The sequence below is a fragment of the Orcinus orca genome, chromosome 3, assembly GCF_937001465.1.
Source record: "Orcinus orca chromosome 3, mOrcOrc1.1, whole genome shotgun sequence".
Lineage (NCBI taxonomy): Eukaryota > Metazoa > Chordata > Mammalia > Artiodactyla > Delphinidae > Orcinus > Orcinus orca.
In genome coordinates, this window is record NC_064561.1 from 61,565,536 (window position 1) to 61,579,609 (window position 14,074).

Consider the following 14,074-nt stretch of genomic DNA (forward strand, 5'->3'; position numbering starts at 1 on the left):
GTCAGTGAAGTAAGCTGGTCTGTCTGTAGGGCTCTGTAAACCAATAATTCAGGAGTTCATTACGTGAGGGTGCAGGTTTGTGAGGCAGATTCTAGAACTGGGAGCAATTGTGAGACAATTCTAAGATTAGGATGAGACAGGTCTGGGATTGTGAGTCTGGTAAATCTGAGTTTGTGCGTGTGTGTTGCTCCAAATCAGGAAGGACTTGGCTTTTAAATCAACCCACCTGAGTCAACAGGTTTCTTTACCTTAGTAGGGCAGAGAGACTTGTGTTTGGAAGGCCAACTCCGGAGTGAGTGTGTGTAAAGCAGGGTTTGTGCGCACGTGTGAGTGAGGCGAGTTCTTGAGGGTGAATCTGAGCGTTGCTGGGCGAGCGGGAAGCGTGCGTGTGTGTGCGCGCGCGCGCGCCAAATTGGATTTCTCCTTTGGATGGGCGGCGGGGAAGCGTGATCGCGGGAGGCCACACGTTAGGGTCTGGGCGCGCAGGAGGTGCGGCCGGCAGGGCGGGCGAGGCGGGCGAGTAGAACACGCCGCCGCTCCGGCCCCCGCGCCGCGCTCGCTGGCTTGGGGCTCGCAGGGGACTGGCAGGAACCGGAGCAGCACTGCCGCCTCTGGCGCGAAGGCTCAGGCGCCTCCTCCCTCCCCAATCACTGTGGCTCGGCGCACGCTGCCGGCGGCTGCCCTTTCCGCCTCTCGGGAAGAGGACCCGTGGGCCACTGTCGCGATCCAACCATGGCCTCGGGCCGCAGAGGCTGGGACAGCTCCCACGAAGACGATCTGCCCGTGTACCTGGCCAGGCCGGGCACCACCGACCAGGTCCCGCGGCAGAAGTACGGCGGCATGTTCTGCAACGTGGAGGGCGCTTTCGAGAGCAAGACGCTGGATTTCGATGCCCTGAGCGTGGGGCAGCGGGGCGCGAAGACTCCCCGGAGCAGCCAGGGCAGCGCCCGAGGCTCGGGGAGCCGGTCCGGCGCCGAGGGGGACACACCGCGCCGGGGCCAAGGCCGAGAGGAGAGCCGGGAGCCCGCGCCCGCGTCGCCCGCTCCCGCTGGGGTGGAGATCCGGAGCGCCACGGGCAAGGAGGTTTTGCAGAACCTCGGCCCCAAGGACAAGGTAGGTGGGCCCGGATCTCCTCTCTGCCTGCCCTCGTTCCCTTCCCAGCCCGGGGCGCCATGGCCCAGGCGCAACTTTCTCCTGCTCACTTTGCAAGGGGATGGAGGACTAGGGGGAGGAAAAGGGCATCCTCCTCTGAGTGCAGCGAGCCCTCCCGGCCCGGATCTGGATTATTTGCGCGTGTCTTCAACTGTAGCATCTCAGTGCGCGCGGGACGGGGTGCGTGGGTCCCCTCGCCTCCCTGCCGCATCCCCGGGCCATCGGTTCTGTGTGGGTGTGTCAGCTGGGCCAGCCCAGGAGGGCTGAGTGATTTCCAGCCCTTCTCTAGGTCTGAGTACCCATTAGCACAATTGTCTTGGTCTCCCCTCTGACTCTAGATTAAATCTCAACCCAGGTCACCAGGGCAGAGGGCAGACTGGTCCTGGGAAAATGGGGTCATCTCCATAGTACCCGGATGATAGTACAGGGTGGGCGGTCTCCCCTCTCACTCTTCCGACATCAGCTCTGTCCCTGAAACTTTTGAGTGTGGAGCCACTAGACTAAACACCCAAAACCCCATGCCTCTCTTCTGTCCTAGATCGACATTTCACATCTCTGTTTGTAAAGAGTATATTTGTGTAGGTAGCTTGGCACAAGACTGGGGATCCAGCTGTCTTTGGAAGAGTATTAATTGTATTTTTTAAAAAATAGGCGAGAGGATTAAGGGTACACATTAAACTAGCACGAGCTGCAAGTTCCCTGCTGCTTTTCCTTGTGCCAAAGCCAATTTCTTGTGTGTGTGTTTTTTAGAAACTCATGTCACACTGAGCTGACTTAAGATATGGCACTGAAAGCCAGCTTGCCCTGATTTATTTGTTTATTTCATAGAAAATCAGGACCATAGTCCAGAAAATTCAAGGCCTGGGCAGAATTGGAGTATTCAGAGTTCAAACAGACGCTTTTGAGTTGGGGAACAATAGTAATCAGATACCTCACCCTTGTCTAGATAATGGCTGCAAAATCCAGCTGCATATATTATACTGCACTAATACTGTTATGAATAATAACCTGAAATGGAAATGTTTGCCTGAGAACTATTACAGTTAATGCTAACCCAAGTTTTAGATGTTTTTCCATTAAAATGCAGCGAGCCAGTGAAAGGACAGGACTTCTCTGCACTGTGTGATTTTTGGAAGTTTAAAAATAATAAAGCTTTAAGTATTAATAGTGGGAAAGAAAGTACCGAAATTAGTACTGTTTTAAGGTGCCTTTGGGGAACAATGTCATTGTGCCTTGGAATCACTTACTGAGTTTGTGATTTTCACATCATCCTTAGTATACGGGATTTCTCTAGGCCTTGCTCAAATACCCTTCTAGGAAAATCTTCTGATATTTTGGAAAGGGTTTGGCTGATTTCTAAACTGAAGAATGGCCCTAGGGAAAGGTTGTTGCCTCTCTTCAGGTCTGACTTTGATCAGTATTGAAATGTTCCCTTCTTGACTCTAAGGGGTGGGAGAGGTGATGGAAAAGGTCGGTAACAATTACCCTGAGTCAGTGCTATTCCCTTTGCTGGAACACCCCTGATGTAAGCCAGATAATATGCCTGGTTTGCAAGATTTAAGAATGGTAACTAGAGAAAGGGAAAATGTTCCTCTTTTAAACCCAACAAGTCTTTCGTTTTCCTTCCTTTTGCAAACCTTGTACTTTTGCCTCGTAATTGAAAAATAATAATACAACCAGGATTTCTAGTGCTACATGGTTATTTCTAAGTTTGGGTTTGCTGTCAGCTTCATCCAGACCATGTTATTATCTCTAATTTGGTTGAATCACACTGTTAGAAGAGACAGCAGAGGTTATCTACTTCTGAACTTGATTATCTCCTTGAGGATAGGGATCGGGTGTTTGGATTTATCTTTGTGGCTGAAATGCCTGGCACGTTGGAGGTGCTGGATAAAACTTTGATAAAACCCCCTTAACGAACCCATCTCTTTTGCTACATAGGTACAAAATCATCATCTGGCCTCTGTTTAAATACTGCCATTTTCAGGGAGCTCACTTCTTCATGAAGCCATTTTGGATGACTTTATGTTAAAAAAATTAAATAAGCCTAAGTCTACCACCTGCAGTTTCTACAAACTATTCTTAGTTCTGACCACTGGAAATATAAGAATAACTATGTTTCCTTATTCTGAGATATCTTAATCATTTTAGGCATGTAGGCTTGTGTATCTGTCAGAAAAGGTGGGGTGATGCCACAGTAACAAACAGTCCCCAAATCTCAGTGGCTTAATCAAACAATAACTGTTTTTTGCTCCTGCTCCTTGTCTGTGATGGATCTGCAGGGCCGCTCTGTTCATTATTGCTCCTCAGAGACCTAGATTGATGGAGGTCCCATGTCCTCACATCCATGGTGGGAAAAGCATGTGGTAAATTGCTCACAGACTCTTAAACTCCCACACTGAAGTCACGAGCATGACTTATGCTCATATTTCATGGGCCAGAGCAAATCATCAGTCCATGTCCAACTTCTGAAGAACTGAGAAAGTACAATCTTACTGGGATCCTGTAAGATAGAGGTTAGAAATATTTGGGAAATAGCTTTAAGATCTCTCCCAGATCTGGGGTGCATTAGTGGGATGAAAACTGGCTCAACCCTTACAAATTATGTGACCATAAATGTGTAACTTATTCTCTGTGCCTTAGTTTTTCTCTTTTGCAAAATGCAGATAACAGTGACTACTTTGCGTATGGTGCTCAATACATGTTTGTTACTGTTACTCATTGATTTTTACTGCCTTTTATATGTTTTAGAGCAATTATCACATTCTTGCTAAAATTCTCTTTTTTAGCCTTATTATTCCTAGCTTCTTCAGCTCTGCATTGTATGAGCCTTTTATCACTTGGATTTCCTTTTCAGGTTATACTATATTTTGTAAATATTCTTTTGAAAATATAGTGCCCAGAACTGAACACAGTGTTCTAGATGGGATGTGGCCATGGCAAAATGCATTAGGCTAGTTACTTTCCGTGATTTATACACAGCCTATGTTTCTGTAGTAAAGATTACACATAATAATTCATTAATCCATGTCCTACTGTTGTCTCCATAATAAACTCCATGTCATTCAGCCTTCAGAAACTTTTCCACATAAGCCAGGATATCTACATACTATGTTGGTACAGTTGAACTTAAAACAAAACCAAAAGGAAAAAAATATTTTAACGGCAGGATTTTATTTTTTCCCTCTGTAATATTCATTACAATTTTGCTTATTTTTCTATTATAATGATAATTTTGAAGCTTAATTCTATAGTACAATATCCCTTACTCCAGTTTTGGACTATCTGCAGATTTGATAATAAATATCTCTTTTTGAGCACTTTCTATGTGCCTGACATCTCTATCTCTTTATCTATGTCTTTTCCGGACATGTTACTGTAATGCAAGGCAAGGACGGACCTTCCCACTACATACACCTTAGAAACCTTCTCCATCTCCCTGCCAGTCCATTATTCAGAATTCTTGGAGCTCAGTTGCTCAGTCTTTGAGAACAGTTGCTGCAAAATCCTTATTCTTCCAAGTTGATTTTGAAGCTATAGAAAGAGGTTTTTAAAATATCATGATAAAATTAAAATATGCTTTGTCTCTAGCATACCTAGTTATTAATTCCCACCTGAAGGAAATGAGTTTAGTTAATAAAAGAATAAATTATGAAAGGGTTAAATAACAAAAGTGTTTGGCAGAATAAAAATGTAAAAAATGTCACTGAGTTATACTCCAAATGCCATGTTCCAGGTTTGAGGTATCACTGGCTGTTTCTATTGTGGTTCTGGATCTATTTGTAAACACCTTATTAAATTATGTATTTACATTTTTCTCATGATAGGCATTCATATTGCCAAACTCTTCCACACAACTTTTTGTTTATGATTTTTGACAGTCAGTACATAAAAAAGCAGTTCTAAGTGAAAAGTAAATATTTTTTTCACCATTTGTCAAGATGGTTTCCATGCATGCAGAAAGGAAATCACTTCTAGCAGTGAGGAAATTACTAAAGGGAGGAGAATTATGATATATAGTCTGCCAAGAGCAAATGATTCTGCAGACTCTGTCATCCAGTGAAAACAAAGTAAAGACATTATGATTATGTGGGTCTATTGATAACTCCCTTTCGGGAACTGGGGGTCATTTCTAGTTCCCCGCTTCTCACGTGGGCCACTTTTGTGCAAGATTTTTCCCTATGAAGTCAGCAGGGCTTTGGGGTCTAGGAGGAGAGGATTTGAAACAAATGAGCTGTGCCTCTTACCTTTTACCATTTGTCTTTGTTGTCCTGGGTGATGGTTTTCAAAATGATTCAGAGAAATTGAAGTCTTCCTCCTTAACCTTCACAAAGGAAGACAGCTGGCAATAGAATTCTAGGCTTATAAAGGCCTCTCTAGTCATCCAGATCGAAACGCTGTAGTGTAAATGAATTTTACAAGGCTGCTCGGACAAACTAAAGTTTGCACTCAGGCTGGGAAAAGAAGTTCTTACTTACCTGGCCCTCAGGCCACACTTGAATCTGGGAGTACATTTACTTAGCCAAACTTGGGTGTGTTTGAAACCATTCAGAACTTTAGTTTAGTCTGACAGTAGGCATTTGAGGGACATAAAAAATGTGCCTTCTAAGTAGTGCTGCGATTGGCAGAGTTCCCTCAAAGTAATGGGCCCTGGAGACAAGGTTTTGCTGACGGCTCTTGTAAGTAATGTTTTGGAAGCCAGAGGTTGGTCTGTGATACTTTTCTGTGAGTGATTTCTGTAGCTGATTCTCTTTATGATTAGTTTCCAGTAATCAAATAATGTTCCTGTGAGACAGTGGATAAAGCTTCCTAGGAAGAGGAAATCTGGCCGAGGGGAATGGAATCCTTGAATGCAAGTTCAGCCGTTCTTTTGCAAGAGGAGGCAGAAGGTCTATTTGGGTGTGTAAGCACTTTTAAAAAACTAAACTTTCAGGAAAATGTCATGTTAAACTATATCTGTACTCTTAACGTGGACTCACATGGCATTCAAAAAATAGTTCAACACCATCAAAAAAACAGTGAGATGAGGCAGAAAAAAAAGACAACTGGGTAAAGCATTAGCTTCCTTTAACCAGCTAGCTATACAATTTAGGAAAGTTACCTCCCTTTTCTCTGAGTTTTAGTTTCCTCCTTTCTAAAATGAAGGGGCTGGACCAGTGGTCTATAAACTTTTCTGATTGTGTACCTTTATGCAAAAATTTTTTGAGCATGCTCTCTTTCTATATATGTGTATATATACATATATGTACACACATGTGCATATATATAAATTACATATACAAATGATATATTAATATCTTATGACATTATTAGATACAAAGAAAAAGTACAAACTAAAAAAGAAGAGATATCATCATAAATATAAATCGTGATATGTTTTTCTTGTACCCTGGTGGCTCATCTTGCCCACCCAGTTGGGTGAGTGCTTGTTAAGTCTATGATCTTTGGAACAAAGCCATAGCAGTCAGTGGTTCTAATATCAATATAATAGTCATTAATGAGTTCACTGTCAGCCTGAGTTCTTCAGGGACATGTCGTCTTTTATGGACCAACATCTAAGAGAAAAGTTTCAAACCATTGAAGGCTTGTGATGAGGCTGCAGGCCAGGCGATGGCTACTGCTCAGTGTACTCTTTATAAATATATGTCTGGGGTTGGGCCACTGGGGTGTGGATAACAAGGGTCACCATAAATACGATGAGGAGTCCCCAAATCTCCCTTCATGCACTAATTTTCTCTTTTCTCATTGATTCAAAAACATTTACTAAGCACCAGCTATGTAGGTGAGCAATCAAAAACTAATGTTAGAGGAACAAAGGTGAACCAAATAGCTGCACGTGAGGAAAACAGAAACTGCCTTTTGTCATAATCTCTCAGAGAAAACTGCCATTAACACAAGAGTGTATTTTCTTTACTCCAAAATAAAAGTGGGAACATGCGGCATTATCTGTTTTTAAACAGTCTTTTTTACCACTTTTTAAAACATTTAATAAACTTTATTTCTGAGAGCAGGTTTAGGTTCATTGCAAAATTGGGTGGAAAGTACAGAGATTTCCCATATTTCTCCTGCGCCCACTCTTGCATAGCCTCCTCCATTATCAGCTTCCCCCACCAGAGTGGTATATTTGTTGCAATTGACGGACCTATTGACACATTCTCATCACCCAAAGTCCATAGTTTACATTAGGGTTCACTCTTGGTGTTGTGCATTCTGTGGATTTTGACAAATGTATAGTGACATGTATCCATTAGTACAGTATCATACAGAGTATTTTCACTGCCCTAAAAATCCTTTGTGTTCCGCCTGTTCATCCCTCCCTTTCCTCTAACCCCTGACAACTATAAATATCTTTACTGTTTCTATAGTTTTGCCTTTTCCAGAATGTCATACAGTTGGAATCATATAATGTCTAACCTTTTCAATTGCTTTCTTTTATTCAGTAATATGCATTTAAATTTCTTCTGTGTCCTTTCATGGCTTGATAGCACATTTCTTTTTAGCACTAAATATTCCATTGTCTAGATTAACTACAGTTTATTTATCCATTCACTGAAGGACATTTTAGCTGTGTCCAAGTTTTGGCAATTAGGACTTAAAGCTGCTGTAAACATTCATTTGCAGCTTTTTGTGTGGACATAATTTTTTTTCTATTTATTATTTATTTTTAATAGATCTTTATTGGAGTATAATTACTTCGCAATACTGTGTTAGTTTCTGTTATACACCCAGGTGAATCAGCCATATGCATACATATATCCCCATGTCCCCTCCCTCTTGCGTCTCCCTCCCACCCTCCCTATCCCACCCCTCTAGGTCGTCGCAAAGCACTGAGCTGATCTCCCTGTGCTATGCGGCTGCTTCCCACCAGCTAAGTATTGTACATTCGGTAGTATATATATGTCGATGTTACTCTCACTTTGCCCCAGCTTCTCCCTCCCCGACCCGTGTCCTCAAGTCCATTCTCTTGGCCATAAATTTTTAGTTCATTTGAGTAAGTTGAGTGTGATTGCTGGATCATATGATGAGTATGTTTAGTTTTGTAAGAAATATCCAAAGTAGAAGAAGTAAGAAGTCTTCCAAAGTAGCTGTACCATTTTGTATTCCCACCAGCAGAATGAGAATTCCTTTTGCTCCACATCCTTGCCAGCATTTGGTGTTATCGCTATTTTGGATTTTCGCCATTCTGATAGGTGTGTAGTAGTATGTCATTGTTGCTTTAATTTGCAATTCCCTAATGACGTGCAACGCTGAACACGTTTTTATATGCTTACTTGTCATCTGTATATCTTCTTCTTGTGAGGTGTCTGTTCAGGTCTTTTGCCCATTTTTAAATTGGGTTGTTCATTTTATTATTGTTTATTGTTTTAAGAGTTCTTTGTATTTTTTGGATAAGAATCCTTTATCTCATGTGCCTCTTGGAAGTATTTTCTCCCAGTCTGTGGCTTCTAATTCTCTTAACATTTTCTTTTGTGGGGCAGAAGTTTTAAAATTTTAATCAAGTCCAGCTTACCCATTATTTCTTTCATGGATTGTACCTTTGTTGTTGTATCTAAAAAGTCATTGTCATACCCAAGGTCATCTGGGTTTTCTTCTATCTGATTTTCTAGGCGTTTAGAATTTTGCATTTTATTGATACATTTAGGTTTGTGATCCATTTTGAGTTAAATTTTGTAAAGGGCATAGGATCTGTGCCTAGATTCATTTTGTTGCATGTGGATGACCAGTTGTTCCAGCACCATTTGTTGAAAAAGACTATCTTTGCTCCATTGTATTCCCTTTGTTCCTTTGTCCAAGATCAGTTGCCTGTATTTATATGGTTCTATTTCTAGGTTCTCTATTCTGATCCATTAATCTATTTCTTTATGCATTTGCCAAAACCACTCTGTCTTGATTACTGTAAGTGTTGAAATTGGATAATGTCAGTTCCTTAGAGTTTCTCACCATTAAGTGTTCAGATTGTCCATTCCTTCTTGTGTGAGTTTTAGCGGATTGTGTCTTTCAAGGAATTAGTCCATTTCATCTGGGTTATAAAAATTATGGGTGTAGAGTATTTCATAATATTCCCTTATTATCCTTTTAGTGTACATGGGATCTATAGTGATGTCCCCTCTTTTATTTTTGATATAAGTAATTTATGTCTTCTCTTTTTTCCTTAATTATCCTGCCTAGATGCTTATCAATTTTATTGATCTTTTTGAAAAATCAGCTTTTCGTTTAATCTTCTCTATTGCTGTTTTTTTTTGATTTATGTTCTAATTTTTATTCTTTCTTTTCTCCTCCTTACTTTGGATCTAATTTGTCTTTTCTAGTTTCTTAAGATGGAAGCTTACACTATTTATTTTAGACCTTTCTTCTTTTCTAATATATGCATTCAGTGTTATAAATTTCCCTCTAAGCAGTGCTTTAATTGCATCCCACGGATTTTGATATGTTGTATTTTCACTGTTATTTAGCTCAAAACATTTTAAAATTCCTTTTGAGATTTCTGCTTTGACCCGTGTGTTACTTAGAAGGGTGTTGTTTAATCTCCAATTATTTGGGGGATTTTCCAGCTATCTTTCTCTTATTGATTTCTAGTTTAATTCTATTGTGGTCTGAGAATAAATATTATATGATTTCTATTCTCTTAAATTGGTTAAAGTATGTTTTATAGCCCAGAATGTGGTATATCTTGGTGAATATTCTGTGTGAGCTTGAGAAGAATGTATAGTCTGCTGTTGTTGGACGAAATAGTCTGTAGCTATCAGTTATATCTAGTTTATTGATAGTCCTGTTGAGTTCAGCCATGTCTTTATTGATTTTCTGCCTGCTGGATTTGTCCATTTTGGATAGAGGGGGGTTAAAATCTCTAAGTCTAGCAGTGGATTTATCTATTTCTCCTGGCAATTCTATCAGATTTTGCCTCACATACTTTGATGCTGTGTTTTTAGGCATGTATACATTAAGAATTGTTATGCCTTCCTTTAGCATTGACCCCTTTATCATTATGTAATGCCCTTCTTTATACCTGATAACTTTCCTACTTGAAGTCTGCTCTGAAATTAATACAGCTACTCCTGCTTGCTTTTAATTAGTATTAGCATGGTATGTTTTTCTCCATTCATCTACTTTTAGTTTATATGTGTCTTTATATCTAAAGTTGATTTCTTGTAGACGACGTATAGCTGGGTTGTGTTTTTTGATCAGCTCTGACCATCTGTCTTTTAATTGGCACATTTAGACCATTCACATTCAAAATGATTATTGATATAGTTGGGTTAATAGTTACTGTATTTGTTAGTGTTTTCTACTTGTTGTCCTTGTTCTTATTTTTGTCTTCCATTCTTTTTTTGCCTTTTATGATTTTAATTGAGCATTTTATGCGACTCCATTTTCTCTGTTTTCTTCGCCTATCAGTTATACTTCTTTTTTACTTTTCTTATTGGTTGCACTAGAGTTTGCAATATCCATTTACAACTAACCCAAGTCTACTTTTCAAATAACACTGTGCTGCTTCACAGGTAGTACAAGTACCATATAGTAACCAAATAGTCTCATTTCTTCCCACCTGTTCCTTGTGTCATTGCTGATATTCATTTCACTTATATATAAGCATAAATAAATAAATAAAGGAATACATTTTTGCTATTATTATTTTGAACAAATTGTTACATATTAGATCAATTAAAAATAAAAAATTTTATTTTGTCTTCACTTGTTCCTTCTCCTGTGCTCTTCCTGTCTTTATGTAGATCCAGATTTCTGAGCTATACCATTTTCCTTCTCTTCAAAGAACTTCTCTGAACATTTCTTACAAGGCAGATCTATTGCCGACAAATTCCCTCAATTTTCGTTTGTCTGAGAAAGTCTTTACTTCTCCTTCACTTTTGAAGGATATTTTGCAAGTTCAGATTTCTAGTCTGTTTTTTTTCTCTCTCAGTACTTTAAGTATGTTACTCCATTCTCTTCTTGCTTGCATCATTTCTGAGAAGTCAGATGCAGTACTTATCTTTGCTCCTCTGTAGGTAAGGTGTTTTTACCCCCTCTGGCTTCTTTCAAGATTTTTTTTATCTCTGATTTAATGAAATTTGAATATGATATGCCTAGGTGTAGTTTTTTCATTTGTTTGCTTTGTTTTTTTGGCTTACCATTCTGTGAGTTTCCTGGATCTGTGGTTTGGTGTCTTGACATTAATTTGGGGGAAATTCTCAGTCATTATTGCTTTAAATATTGCTTCTGTTTCTTTCTTCTCCTTCTGGTATTCCCATTATGTACATGTTACACCTTATGTAGTTGTCCCAACGTTCTTGGATATTCTCTTCTGGTTTTTTTTTCTTTTTCAGTCTTTTTTCTCTTTCCTCAGTTTTGGAAGTTTCTGTGGTTATAACCTCACATTCAGAGTTCAGGTTTTCCTCAGTTGTATCTAATCTACTAAAGAGCCCATCAAAGGCATTCTTCATTTCTGTTACAGTGTTTTTGTTCTCTAGCAATTTTTTTGATTCTTTGTTAGAATTTCCATCTCTCTGCTTATATTATATCTCTGTTCTTGCATGTTGTCTACCTTTTTCATTGACACCCTTAACATATTAATCATACTTCTTCCAAATTCCTTGTCTGATAATTCCAACATTCCTGACATATATGACTCTGTTTCTAATGCTTATTCAATCTCTTCAAACTGTGGGTATTTTTTTGTTGGTTTGTTTATTTTGCTTTTAGTATGCCTCATTATTTATTATTATTATTTAAAAATATTTATTTATTTAGCTGTGCGGGGTCTTAGTTGCGGCACGCAGGATCTTTGTGGCAGCATGCGTGATCTTTAGTTGCAGCATGCAAACTCTTAGTTGTGGCATGTGGGATCTAATTCCCTTACCAGGGATCAAACTGGGTCCCCCTGCATTGGGAGCCTGGAGCCTTAGCCACTGGACCACCAGGGAGTCCCTGCCTTGTTATTTTTTTTTGAAAACTGGACACAATGTACTGGGTAAAAGGAACTACAATAAATAGACCTTTACTAATGTGGTGGTAAGATGTGGATGTAGGGGAAGCATTCTGTAGTGCTATGATTAGGTCTCAGTCTTTCGGTGAACCTGTGCCTCTGAACTGTGAACTTCACCAATTTCACAGTCCTTCCCTGCCACCTATTAGGTGGGACAGGATGGCTGGAGGGGGCTGGAGTTGCGTATTTTCCTTCTCCCACACAGGAGGCTGGAGGTGGCTAGTGCTGGGTATTTCTTCCTCCCCCTCAGGGAGGTTAGGCTCTGATAAATTAGTTACTTCTGAAGGCAGGCCTTGTTAAGAACAGAACGCTCTGGTGTATTTCAAAAGGGTTCTTTTTCTCCTCCCCCTGCCAGAAGCAGCAGGGGATTTTTCTCTGATTTTTGGCTCTGAGGACCAGGGGAAGCTCTTGGAGGTAACAGTCACAGAACTGTGAGGGTTCTCTGTTAACTGGATAACTAGGTCCCCTGAAGTTTTTAACTCTCAGAGTTGTCCAAGCTGAGCCTCCAGCAATTCATCAATCCCAGTTCAGGTTTTCCTACCTTGGCACTGGTTCCCTTGGTAGTGTTTGCTTCTGATTTTCTGTTCAGGTAAGTTGTGATTCTGTATTCACCTGTTTTCTCCAGTTTGGGGGGCAGTGGTTTTCCCTGTGTCCTCACGTTAAGAGTTGTTTGTGTATTAGTTTGCTCAGCATTTTCCTTGTCAGGATGGAGTGGCAACTTCTTAGCTCCTTACATGTTGGATCTGAAACCCTAAACTATTTTTTTAAACTTAAGTTATTATGGCGTCTTTACAGAGCATCAAAGATTTTCCAAAGTATAACTTATAATAGCAGTATAGGACTCTACTGTGAGGCATCACATATTTAATCACTTATGCCTTTAATTGGACATTTATATTTTTGTTTTCAGTTTTGACTTCATTTTTACCTTCTCTTCTTTTGCTACTGCAAATAAGGAAGTGCTAGACCTCCTTCTAGCTAAATCTTTTTGCATATTCACTTCATTACCATTTGTAAGTGGAAAATTCCTAGAAATGGACACCTGTGGTGTGGTCATTTTCAGCTGCAGGAACACTGAGTATGGAATGGTTGTTTCCCATGTGAAACTTCACGCGGCAGGATTCTGCAGTGTATAAAGCCAGGAGAGTATTTTGTGTAAGTTCTGTAAGAAACATGGGTACAGTCTCGGCCAAATTGCTCAATAGCAGATGAGATTAAGGGGACACAAAACCAGGTAAATGGGGACAAAGTAAAAGACATGGGAAGAAGAAGATTTTAAATTTTAGCTGGAGATAAAAATATAGACAGGAAGAAAGTTAAAGTTGTAAAAGGAGTTCCATGAAAAAATAGAATTTTTCTCTACCAAAGTAGTTCCCACCAAAATCTATTGTTATTTTACTTTTCCTTGAGTTTAGGGCACAAATATGAGGTTCAAGGTGTGTTCTAATGCAAAGATCCACTTATGGAATACTAATTTATGCAAGGTACTGCTGTCTTTAACCCTCACAATAACTCTACAAAATAGGTATTAATAGCTACGTATTCTGGGAGAGAAACTGAATCTCAGAGAGATTACTTGACTTCCTGTAGTCATATAACTAGAAATGGACAAAGTAGGATTTAAGCTCTTAGACTGTCCAACTGCTTTTTATACCACTTTGCTGTTCTCCTGGTATGTGGTGGCAGCTAAGAATTAGTTCTGAACGGGGTCGAGCACCTAGCACTGGTTTGGCTAAGAGGATTATCCAGAATAAAATATCTACTGGTGAGACTTTTTGGAGAGTAAGAGGATGGGGCTTTCAGAATCGAAGTAGGAAAGCAGAGTTTGGCCAAGTCCAAAGGTGAGCTCAGTGGCTAAAGCAGAAAATACTGGAAGCTAGGAGGCCCTAGAAAGAGACCAGGAGATAGAGCAAGGGAAGGAAGAAGTAGAGAAGGACTCAA

At 40.1% G+C, this 14,074-nt stretch overlaps 1 protein-coding gene across 1 annotated transcript in view; it reads left to right on the plus strand.

The window, feature by feature from the left end:
* Positions 1-449: 449 nt before the first annotated feature.
* Positions 450-14,074, plus strand: part of DPYSL3 (dihydropyrimidinase like 3) — a 114,612-nt gene continuing 100,987 nt past the window's right edge. The window contains exon 1 of the mRNA XM_004280386.3: positions 450-1,113. Within this exon, the coding sequence (XP_004280434.1) occupies positions 733-1,113 (381 nt within the window). The 5' untranslated portion in view covers positions 450-732. The remainder of the gene's footprint in view (positions 1,114-14,074) is intronic.